We start from the raw sequence: 11,640 nt of genomic DNA, 5'->3' as shown, positions 1-11,640 counted from the left end.
TATTTGAATCCATAAAGTACTGAATCCATCTATGATCCCTGGGACGCCTGTAGCGATGCTCCCAGCCACGGAGGCAGCCAAGATCTACCAGACCAACTATGTCAGGAACTCTCGTGCCATCGGGGTCCTGTGGGCCATCTTCACCATCCTCTTCGCCATCGTCAATGTGGTATGTTTTGTTCAGCCCTACTGGATCGGGGACGGCATGGACACGCCACAGGCCGGCTACTTTGGCCTCTTTCACTACTGCATAGGGAGCGGAATGTCCCGGGACCTGACGTGCCAGGGGAGCTTCACAGAGTTCGGCTCCATCCCGTCTAGCGCCTTCAAAGCTGCGTCCTTCTTCATTGGGATGTCCATGGTGCTGGTCCTCTCCTGCATCGGCTCCTTCGCCTTCTTCTTCTTCTGCAGTACAGCCACTGTGTATAAGATCTGTGGGTGGATGCAGCTGGCAGCAGGTGAGTGAGTGACTGTGCATCATTTGGAGGTTTCCCAAATTGGGTGTACATATACATGTAGCCAAGAGCCAGGAGTGTAATATGTAAGGCTGGAAGTCAGAAAGACAATCTGTGAAGTCCAAACAAACACACAAACACATATTGGCATATCTTTTAGTTCTGGTTGCACTTGGCATATTTTGGCATATATTCTTGGCACCATGTCAAAAAAAAAATTATCATCATAGTACTTTAAACACAGTACTGTTCAAAATGTGGGGTTACTATGTTTTTTGGGGTTTTTTTTAAAGAAATTAATACTTTTAGGATGCATTAAGTGATCAAAAGTGGCATTAAAGACATTTATGTTTTTTGAGCACCAAATCGTCGTCATAAAATTATTTCTGAAGGATCATGTGACACTAAAGATTGGGCTAGTTGCTGCTGAAAATTCAGCTTTGCCATCACAGGAATAAATGACATAATACAGTATATTATATTCAAATAGAAAAGAAATAGAAATAGAAAATATGAAATTGAAATAATATTTTACCATTATTACTGTTTTACTGTATTTTGATCAAATAAATGATAAACTTTTGAACAGTAATGTACATATTTAAATTCTAAATAAAAGGTTTTTCAGTAGTAGTCTAACAATTTGTGGTCCAATAAATTTTTTATGTACATATAAACTTGTAAAAATGTTTAAACAATAAAAGAAAACAATAAAATGTTCTCAGTCTTTTTCTTTTTAGTTTTTGTTATTTTTTTAACAAGTCAAATAAACAGTTCATATCAAAGATTTCAACCGTTAATTAAAATACTGTGTAATGAACCCTTAGTTTACATTGCCATCCGTTTGATCACTACTGAGTAGTCTTTTTGGTGCATCCTCCAAATGTGATACTTGTAGAAAAACACTTTTTATATCAGACCCACTAGCCATGCAGTGAATCCACAGTGGACAAGATTATATAAATAAATAAATCATGCACACCACTTTGTTATCCCTAAATTAAACAGATGAGCATAATGAGAAAATTATCTCAAGCACTGGACATGTCTTTTTTTCTTCTGTAAAGAAAAAACAACTGCAGATAGGCTTAGTCAGTTTATTTCCCCCAGCTGACCAATGCTGAATGTGTCCTTAATATTTTTGATAGATGCTTCTAGTAGTAATTTCATGCTGTTTAATGGCCTCTGAGAGTTGGGTTTGGTTGTGTTGTGCTCTAAAGGCTTGTATTTAAAGGGAAGTAGAATCTATGAAGTAAGCAGATGAGAGATCTCAAGATGTGTGAACTGCAACTGCACATATTGCTTTCATCTGAAGGCTTTGGCTTCAAAGGACTGCATGAGTAGAGTCAGCATTAAAAACGTATATCGCCCTGTATGCTAATATTTACTTCATTCCAACTCACGTCTTTTGGTTCTGTTTTTTCCCGTTTCATATGTATCCCTGACAGTGTCAACAATTTTAAAAGCTCCAGGGTTCCATTTATTTAGATGCATTTCAGTGTGAGTGAGTGACCACCCTTTTTTAACATGCGTGTGTGTGTGTGTTTGTCGAGTGGACTGTGCTCTGCCTATTGGTTTTTACTGTTGGAAGGGAGGGATGCACCACAGGAGAAAATGTTCTAAACATATCCAACCAAATTTCTCAAAATTTCGAGCGCTCTGTAAGCATATCATTTTTTCTCAGAAAGGAAAAAGACAGGGGTCGTCTATTATTGTGCCTGGCCTCAGGGACTTCAGGTGAGTTTTGAAAGTAACTCACAGTTGTGGACAAATTACTGTCATAGGTGGCTTATGTGTAGCTGTCAGAGCAAAATGACACATGGTGTTCTTGCAAGCCTCTGTATTACTTACTGTAGCTGTTTATAGAGAACAATTCTGTTATCATTTACTCACCCTTATGTCATTCCAAAGTCATATGATTTTTTTCCTTCTGCTAAACACAAAAGTAGATGTTTAACAGAATGTCAAGTCAGTTATTATTCATAAAATAATATTCATAAATTAATATTCATAATATATAAGTATATTATATCTATCTATCCATCCATCCATTCATATAATTTATATATAATAATATAAATGATATGAATATAAATGATTTAAATATATTTAACATGAGTATGGTGTCATTGATGCATACTTATAAAGTCACCCCTGATCCTGAATATGAGATGTTGTGATTCAGATCATTATATCTTGCTTAAAGTATGATTTTCAAGTTTAAGTCTTGCTCGACTGACAATTTTTTAATGAACCAATTAAAATGGCATTTGTCAGTAGATGTAGTAATGATGGTGTATTTGGTTGCACTTTCAGAGGGGAATAACCTCAAGTAGCTTTACTGCAGCCGCTGCTTTCAGCAAATGTGGAAAAAAAAAAAGAAAAAAGATTACATAATCAGATTTTTAAGGACGCCGGAAGCTTAACTGCAGATTTTTAGGGGGGCTGAAGTTTAAATAGGTCTAGAATCGCCTATGGTGCCAAGTTTGAATTTGAAAGTGCAAATAAGATTTGAGAGCCAAGGCAGATGGGAAGGTTTGATAGGAATTTACTTAAGTTTTAGTCTGGTTTTCATGGAAGACAGGGTCACACTTTATTTTAAGGTCCGATTCTCACCATTAACAAACCATTAAGAGCCAGATTTACTAAACAGGGCAAATTAGTGTTGGAGCGCAATTCCTTAAAAGCGCCGATGGGAGGGGAAAATTCTGCGTGTGATTTATTGACAATGCACACATTAAAGAACACAGATGCAGCCAGATCCTTTCCATAATGACCATCGCAATCTATCAAGAGCAGCGCAAATTACCGCCTGCTTTAAGATATGCTTTTTTGGGGCATTAAATAATGGCGCAAATGTTAGTAAATCACGTTGCATTATTTATTTAAATACTCTCCTCCCATAACTTTTGGGTCTGAAAGGGAAACTCATTGCATATTCAATAAAGTCAGGTGCAAAAATGACCTTTTCAGCGCTAATTCTTCACTGCACGTCTTTAGTAAATCCTGACAGTACTATTTTAACACCAAAAGATGGTTTGCATTGGCGAAAGCTGTTAGTAAATCTGTCCCTAACTATGACTTTTGCCCCAATAAATTCTTAATTTGCTGCTTATTAATAGTTAATAAGGTAGTTGTTGCGTTTAAATAGGATTAGGGATGTTGAATATGGTCATGCAGAATATGTGCTTTATAAGTACTAATAAACAGCAAATATGTTAATAATAGGCATGCAAATAAGCAACTAGTTAATAGAGAGAATTGGTCCCTATACCTAAAGTGTTACAGAAGAAAGCAAGTCATGCAGGTTGAGAACGGCATGAGCGTGAGTTAATGAAATAAGTTATTTTTCTAATTGCTGGTGAAGCTGTGATTCGTTTCTTGATAGTTCACATGGGGTGAACAATGACTTTTTGATACTGATGCTTTGGGGAAGAAATGATTGATTGATTTTAGGCAAATCTGAAAGAGCTATAAAGACATTAAGAAGCCATTTAGTACAATGTCCTTTAAAACCTTTTATGCTTCTCATACAGGTGAGCTCTGAATGGACTGTCTAAACAGCCTTTATGAGATAGAAACTAGGATTAGCAGTTAGCAATAAAAAGCCCATTTGGATTTCTAATGGCTCATTGATTGGGTGAAACTCTCCTCAGAACAGCATGTATGTGGGTAATGAGAAACTAATGTCACTGTTTACTTCTCACCGCCTTGAAGGAGCACAGTCAGTGCTGGTGGCTCTATGGGTCACACCAGACTGTAATCTGTTAAATTCAGACAGCACTGCATTGACAATTACCAACCATAAAATCATAACTGTGAAGACCTGCAGTGTGAATGTCCTAGTACGTGTTAATGGAATCGACCAGAAGTTAATATTTAAGTGATTAATGATACACGGCAAATGAAAACAAAACTTCACAAGGCTCAATAGCAGAAGGCTAAAATCAGACTGATTGGCTTGTCCGAGGTACGATGATGGATTTGTCACGTCTGAGAGCAATTACAAAATCACATAACATATGAACAAATACATACATAGCGACCATTAACGGCCGAGGGTTATGAGCTTTACAGAGGCACTAATGGAAGCAGGGCTGTGAATGGAGAGCTGATAACGGACTGTACTTCATACTCAATGACTGACTCATTCAGTTCACTCTTGGCCTCCAATAAAACACCCACTCTTCTATCTGTCTCTCTACTCGTTCCATACATCCAGTTATCTGCTGTATTCTAGTGTAACAGATGCTTTACTCTTCTCTGCAGTCACTTACAAACAAGTACTGAGGTCTTAGTTTAATGGATATTGGAGTATCATGTATGATATCATAATATGGTAATCATTTAGTACCATGATATACGCACAAAAAAAAAAAATTGGTTCTTCAGCGGTACTTTGGGGTGGATGATATAGTGGCGCGATATAGCAACTCTACTGTAATGAAGAACCTGTTATGTCCAGTATGGTTCTTCAACGGTTCTTCGGGGTGGTTAAGGTGCTACACTGCTGTCATACAAAGAATCCATTAAGCCCCTGTATTATTCTTTAAAAGTTCTCTAACTCTCTCTTAGTCTTTTATTTTAGTTGGGGAAAGGGTTAAAAAAAACAGCATTAAAATACAGTATATTTCCTTAAGTTAACATGGTTCTCAACCTTTTTGCCCCCAAGGAAGCCCTATATGGAAATATTCCACACAAGACTTTTTGACCTCAGAAAAGCATAAAAGTGATTGAAAACAGCTTTTGCCATTGTAGTAAATTCCAATTCATAGCAAACATGAGAGTGGAGTAACATATCTAAAATCTAAGAAGGAGAAGGAGAATAAGAGTATGGTTCTACATAGCACCATTTGACAAAGGTAAAAGTCATGCTATATAGCACTTAAAGTGGTTCCCCTATGATTACGAGTCAATGAACCACTTTTAGTGCCATTTAGCACAATTTTTTATTTTTTTTGAGTGCAAGTCAAAAGACATGGTATTGCCATCTGATACCATCATATTATTAGACATTCATATTAGAAATTGACTTCATTTATATTTTCTTCCATGGATAAAATAAAAGATAACACTCTAAATCAATAATTTGTGTTATGTTTAAAATGTATAAGAAAAATATTATAAAAAGTTCTCTTGCATGCTAAACAAAAACTGTACTATTAATTTAACAGACTTTTCACTTAAATTCTAATTAAGTTGACCTCATGAACTCAATTAATTAGTTATTTTTTCCTCTCATTTTTAATTGTCTGGTGGTGGTTTCAGCATTGTGTCAATATAAAGAGGTAGTGGTTATTTCACAGTTTCCTGAAAATATTTAATCTTTATTTAGCACATGTGTGAATCATATCCGAGAGCAGACGAATCTTGCACTAGTGGGAGTGAGAAAATGAGGTGCTTTTTTCCTCATATTTTTTATGTTGAGAGACAGCAGGTGATATACGATTATATTAGAATCCTAAAATTGGATACACTGTATGAATTACAGTATTTGGTATTTGTTGTTGGATATGGGTGTCATGCACATGATTTGTTTTTGAAAGGGCAGTTGCAGTCCTGGCTCATTTCTTTAAAACAATTAACATGTTTTAAAGTATAAGGGGTTCACCAGGTGGTATGGTTTTTAATTAGCATGCAAGGAAACCCAGGTACCAACCAAATATATCTTCACAAAAATGAATTAATTTAATTCAATCTCAATTTATTTTATTCAACTGTTTTATTTTATAATGTTTCTTCATTTACTTTCAAATGCCAGGAATACTTATTCTCTCTCTTTTTGTTAATGAAATGCATTTTTTGGTGCATTACTATGCAATGATTTATGTTTGTAATCCTTATCTTCATAACATATAACAAGCCTGTGGTGTAGAACATGATTGGCAGCTATAAATGAGATGCTGCTATAATTAAAAGTGCCTCTTTAGAGTTAAGTGTGAGCAGCTGACTTGGCTGAGGACAGGGAACATCTGTTTGATCTAAACCACAAGACGCAGTCTGCAAATGACATCAATGATGGACTGATGGCTCAGAAAGCGGAAAGAGAGAGAAGAAATAATAGCCTACAGTGGGTTCCATGGCATATTTGACTGCCATTTTAATATTAAAAAACTTTTGAAATCAAAACTGGAGTTTAGTACATGTCTGTTAGCTTTCAGGCAAATTTATGTGCTAGAGTAACTAACTATATATTGAGGACTTGTTTTGTTCACATTATAATACAGATACCACACACACCACCGTCCACCAACTAGCATTAGCAAACAGCAAAATATGGGGGCTTTTTGGCTGCAAAAGGACTATAAAAGCAATTGGCTATTTAAACAAAGGATAAGCCCTTTGAAATCATGTTTCAAATGGAAAAATATCTAAACAGGAAATAAATTAGCATCGTTAAGCCATTTCATAGGGTCTTTAAAAAGAGCAAAAAAGGGTCTTAGAACACAATTTTCATATTAAACTCAAATACAAGCCTAGTTCATGGCCCAGCTGTTTCATGTATTGAGTTTAACTCTTAACAATTGCATTTATAAGCGTCTAATCAGCCTTATTCAAATGGTAAATTATAGTTTTAGATTGAATTTTCAATAGACTTTATACCAAAGGCAACATCAAATGTCATTTAAATACAAGAGCACAGAAACAGGTTGATGAAAGACATTATCGTATGAAAGGCGTCACGCTCCTCACCTCACAAAACCTGAATCTGTAATCACCGTAATTGGCTGGTTGGTGGGTTTTCTCAGAAGTTCATACTGAAGACCCATCTCTTGGAAATCGACTGCTGTCCCTTGAGGGAAGTGTGAATGTTTGATGCCATCAAACCCTCTGCAGGGAGCAGATGTTATTGCTGCTAGTTGCCGTTTGGACAGTGGGGTGCTTACCTGGAAAACCAATGAAGAGACAGAGAGAAATCATCGACAGTAACGATGAGACCCTTTGGGACCCAGATGTGCCTGTTTCAGCACTAACTATGTTTAACTATCGTGTACTGTGGGGAAAGCGAGTGAGAACAGGGAAGATAAATAGAGAAAGACGTAGGTGTGGGTTTATACTGACACAAACAGCAAAAATTAAATGAGCTCCAGGAAAAGTGTGTCACCTTTGTTCATTGTGTGAGAATGTGTGCATGCATGAGTACCTGACAGAATGACATTATTTAGGAAAATTGCATTGGAATTTAACTAGCAGCAACAAGAAACAAAGTATGCTATGTGGCAAAAACATTTGGAAATGTAGCATAAAACTTTTTCTTGCCATAATATGAAAAAAAATAAAAATACCGTGGGAGGAAAGCAAACTCACTAAACTCACACATGAACGTGAAAAATCAAGATGAATAAATAATCAATAATCAAAATGTGTTAAAATAATCAACCATTAAATATGTCATTAAATAAAACAAATAACATGGAAGTATATTGATTCATTGAATATTGATTAATTTATAAAAGTGTATATTTATATATTTGTTCATTTTATTTTATTTATTTTTTTAAATTTTGATTTATTTGTTTGCTGAAAGATATATTGATACATTATCATTCAAAAGTTCGGCCTCAGTAAGATTGTTTTAAGAAATTAATACAGCGTATTAAGCAAGGATGCATTAAAAATTTATCAAAAGCGATAATCAAACTTTTGCATTGTTACCAAAAATTTCAAATAAATGTTGTTCTTTTGAACTTTCTATTCATCAAAGAATCCTGAAAAACAAATGTGTCAGAGTTTTCAAAAATAAATAAATAAATATATTAAGCAGCACAACTGTTTTCAACATGGATAATAATGAGAAATGTTTCTGAGCAGCAAATAAGCATATTAAAATGATTTCTGAAAGATCATGTGACACCAAAGACTGGAGTCATGATGCTGAAAAATAATACAAAAAAAATAAATTTATTAAATAAAATTATTAAAAAATAAATTCCATTTTAAAATACATATTTTAAATTGTAATAATATTTCACAATATTACTGTTTTACTGTATTTTTGATCAAATAAATGCAGCGTTGGTGAGCATAAGAGACCTCTTCCAAAACATAAAAACATTATCTGATCCCAAACCTTTGATAATAGTGAGTATACTGGTGCTTTTAATATTCATTTATATTTATTATTTATGACACTTAGACCCCACTGATTTTCATTGCACAGACATCTGTCCTTTCAAGGGCATAGGTTTGTTCAAATCACTAATCTTAGTACAAACCAATAATAATAATGGTGCTTACTTAACCATAGCGCAAATATGCACTCCACACTGCACTTGAAACTCAAGGACTAGCCATTTATAAAACCAGTGAACTGTATTGTAGTGTACTGTGTCAACTGTCCTCCACACGTGCACTACTATGAATCACAAAGTAATAAAATCACAAACAAGCTTTGTTCAGCTAGCCATAATAGCCTTGAACTCCAACATGCAGCGTGAATCAGTCCTCAGCTAGTCACGTATCAGAAATCCAGCATTAGAGATTAGCACTTAGTGGTTAAAAATACCCGTGCTCCATTAACACGCAAGCTTTAATCCTCTCCGACTTGATCTCCGCGGCGTGCTGATGAGCACATCGAGTCTGCTAATTTAAACTCAAAGTCACTTTCAAAACGTATGGCTCAAACTAATTATGATATTTAAAAAATGCATCAGCACACACTGGATGGAGTTTGTCGTCTCTTAATTGTGGTTGATGGCTTGGCCAAAGTCTTTAGTGGATTGATTAGCTTGTGTATCTGGAGTTAATGTCATTAGCGCAGCCGTAGGAAAACTGGCTCTTGCTTGCCACTTCGCTTAGCGACTATTAGCTAATCTTGGCTAAGACTGCGTGCCCATGCTGACCACATTTCTCATTCTAAAAGGATGATTGAAAGCCCACGCTGATGTTGCTGACGTTCTTGTTCTGTGAAGATCTGCACTGCTTTTAGCTTTGACTTAACTCCAGTGAGGTTGGCATGGCATTACCTTTGTTTATCTGTTGCTAGTGTATCATGATCGCAGATTAGCCCTCTTTAGTTTCAATGTCATTAAAGAGTCTTAACGTCATTCTGCTTTTTAAAATGTTATAAAGTGCATTAATAATAAAGATTATTATGTGATATTTTAATTTGCACACACTAGGATTGTGCGATATACTTGTGCTGCTAGGAAATATGCTGTACCATGGTACAAATTCATCATTTTTGGAAACTTGGAAAGTACAACTTACCCTGAACATCCAATTCAAAAAGTTTACACCCCCTCTTAATGCATTGTGTTGCCTTCTTGAGCATCAGTAAATGTTGTCACATTATATAATAGTTATGCATGAGTCCCCCAGTTGTCCTCCATGTGAAAAGATGGATCTCAAAATCATACAGTCACTGCTGGAAAGGGTTCAAATATGCAGAAAATGTTGTAAAACCAAAGAATGTGCAGGAGCTGGAGGATTTTTCTGAAGAACAGCAGGTTCTTAAGACCAACAAGGGACTCATGAACAACTATCACAAAACAGAAAGACGGTTGTGGATCATCTAGGAAACGGCACACAGTTTTAAGATTCAAGGGTATGTAAACTTTTGAACGGGGTCATTTTTATAAATTCAGTTATTATTGTGTCTTGTGGATAATATATAAACATCTGTTATGTGAAATAGCTTATTCAGGACAGTATTAAATAAACAATAACATGCAATTTTCATGATCTCTCTTATTTTGTTAAAATTATTAACATTTTGCATATTCTGCAAGGGGCATGTAAATTTATGAGCACAACTGTATACACATAAATATACACAGCACACACATATATATTATGTAATCTTTTACAAACTATTATTTTTGGATGTGATTAATTGCGATTAATCGATTTGACAGCAATAGTATAAACATTAATGAGAAGACCATTAGGGTTGTCATATTTAATGACGTGTCAACCAAATAAATTGCCAAACCCAACACTATAGTTTTATTTACTTGAAAGCAACTAAATGTATTTAAAAGATATATTAATAAGTGAAATATTTACATCAAATTATTATTGATACCAGAGATCGGTATTGTAAATTATGTATGAATTGAGCCTGGGCGCACACTAGTGATGGGAGACACAAACCTTTTCGAAGTTTCAAATCAATTTTCGAAGCGCTCGAAACATAACATGTTGGTGACGCCTGCTGGTCAAAACTGTATAAATGCAACAAGAACATGCATAAAAACAGCTTTTACAAACCCATTGCAAATGTTTTCTTGAAAGTATAATACATTAAATTCAATTAAAATAATAAAATACCATTAATTAGTGAAGTGTCTGTATAATGTTTAAGAATTATTATTAATTTGCAGGGCTTATTTTGTTTGTTTTCATGAAGAGCTTGTCTAAACAGGCCAGTAAGAGGCTATTAACTACTACTCATCCTTTTAATTTCACAAAAGTCTCATTAAAAATGTCTACAAATTGATAAAACTGATCCGAGATTAGGTAAAATCCATGTTTCAATGGTTCTCCACTGGGGGGCGATCTCAATGAATTCACATGAGATCGCCCCCAACGGCAAACCATAGAAATTTCAAAACGTTTCGAAACAGTTATGACGTAACGAAGCCTTATTTACTGCGGTCACATGACTTTGGCAGTTTGATACTCACTCCGAACCACTGTTTCTAAACAAATGTTTCTCAAAGGTTTCCAAGCGCCATTAAGCAGCATATTGAAAGCGCCCATCAATAGTGCACACTACTAGCAAGACAGTAGCTATGGTGTGCATCTAGTCGCAGATGCTACAATAACTCTCAAAACCTATTTTTAAAAATCTGGCTGACCAAGTCTCCAAGTGTGTGCGAGCAAACGAGCAAAGCAATGAGCAATAGCGACTGAAACTGTGAGACTAAACAGCGCAAATGGAAGGCGAGGCAGTGGGAAGAGAAGTCAATTAGGAAAAAATACCCAACAAGCAATCAAAGTGTCAGCTCACTGCTGCCCACATCTCTCCTAACAATTTTTCAGCTCTTTTCCCCACAAAAACTACTGCAGGCACATCCTTGTTTGTTGACATTGTCAAGAATTAATTCTTGTATAGCTGGGTTGAGTTGGTGTAAGAATTGAATTTTTGGTATTGTACTGTAGCTACAATCTTAGAGGATAATAGTCTTGCTGATGCACATAGTTGAGTTAAATGTGAGACAACATGACAGAAAAGTAATTA

At 35.4% G+C, this 11,640-nt stretch overlaps 1 protein-coding gene and 1 long non-coding RNA gene across 2 annotated transcripts in view; one reads left to right on the top strand and one right to left on the bottom strand.

The window, feature by feature from the left end:
* The first annotated feature begins 26 nt into the window (after positions 1-26).
* Positions 27-11,640, top strand: part of lhfpl3 (LHFPL tetraspan subfamily member 3) — a 44,406-nt gene continuing 32,792 nt past the window's right edge. Inside the window, exon 1 of the mRNA XM_058773709.1 lies at positions 27-458. Coding sequence (XP_058629692.1) covers positions 32-458 — 427 coding nt within the window. The 5' untranslated portion in view covers positions 27-31. The remainder of the gene's footprint in view (positions 459-11,640) is intronic.
* Positions 7,165-11,640, bottom strand: part of LOC131539266 (uncharacterized) — a 32,836-nt gene continuing 28,360 nt past the window's right edge. Inside the window, exon 5 of the long non-coding RNA XR_009270818.1 lies at positions 7,165-7,342. This is a non-coding gene — a long non-coding RNA (uncharacterized LOC131539266). The remainder of the gene's footprint in view (positions 7,343-11,640) is intronic.

This window comes from Onychostoma macrolepis, chromosome 04 (assembly GCF_012432095.1).
Source record: "Onychostoma macrolepis isolate SWU-2019 chromosome 04, ASM1243209v1, whole genome shotgun sequence".
NCBI classification, from domain to species: Eukaryota; Metazoa; Chordata; class Actinopteri; order Cypriniformes; family Cyprinidae; genus Onychostoma; species Onychostoma macrolepis.
This window is presented reverse-complemented; position numbering and strand designations above follow the sequence as displayed.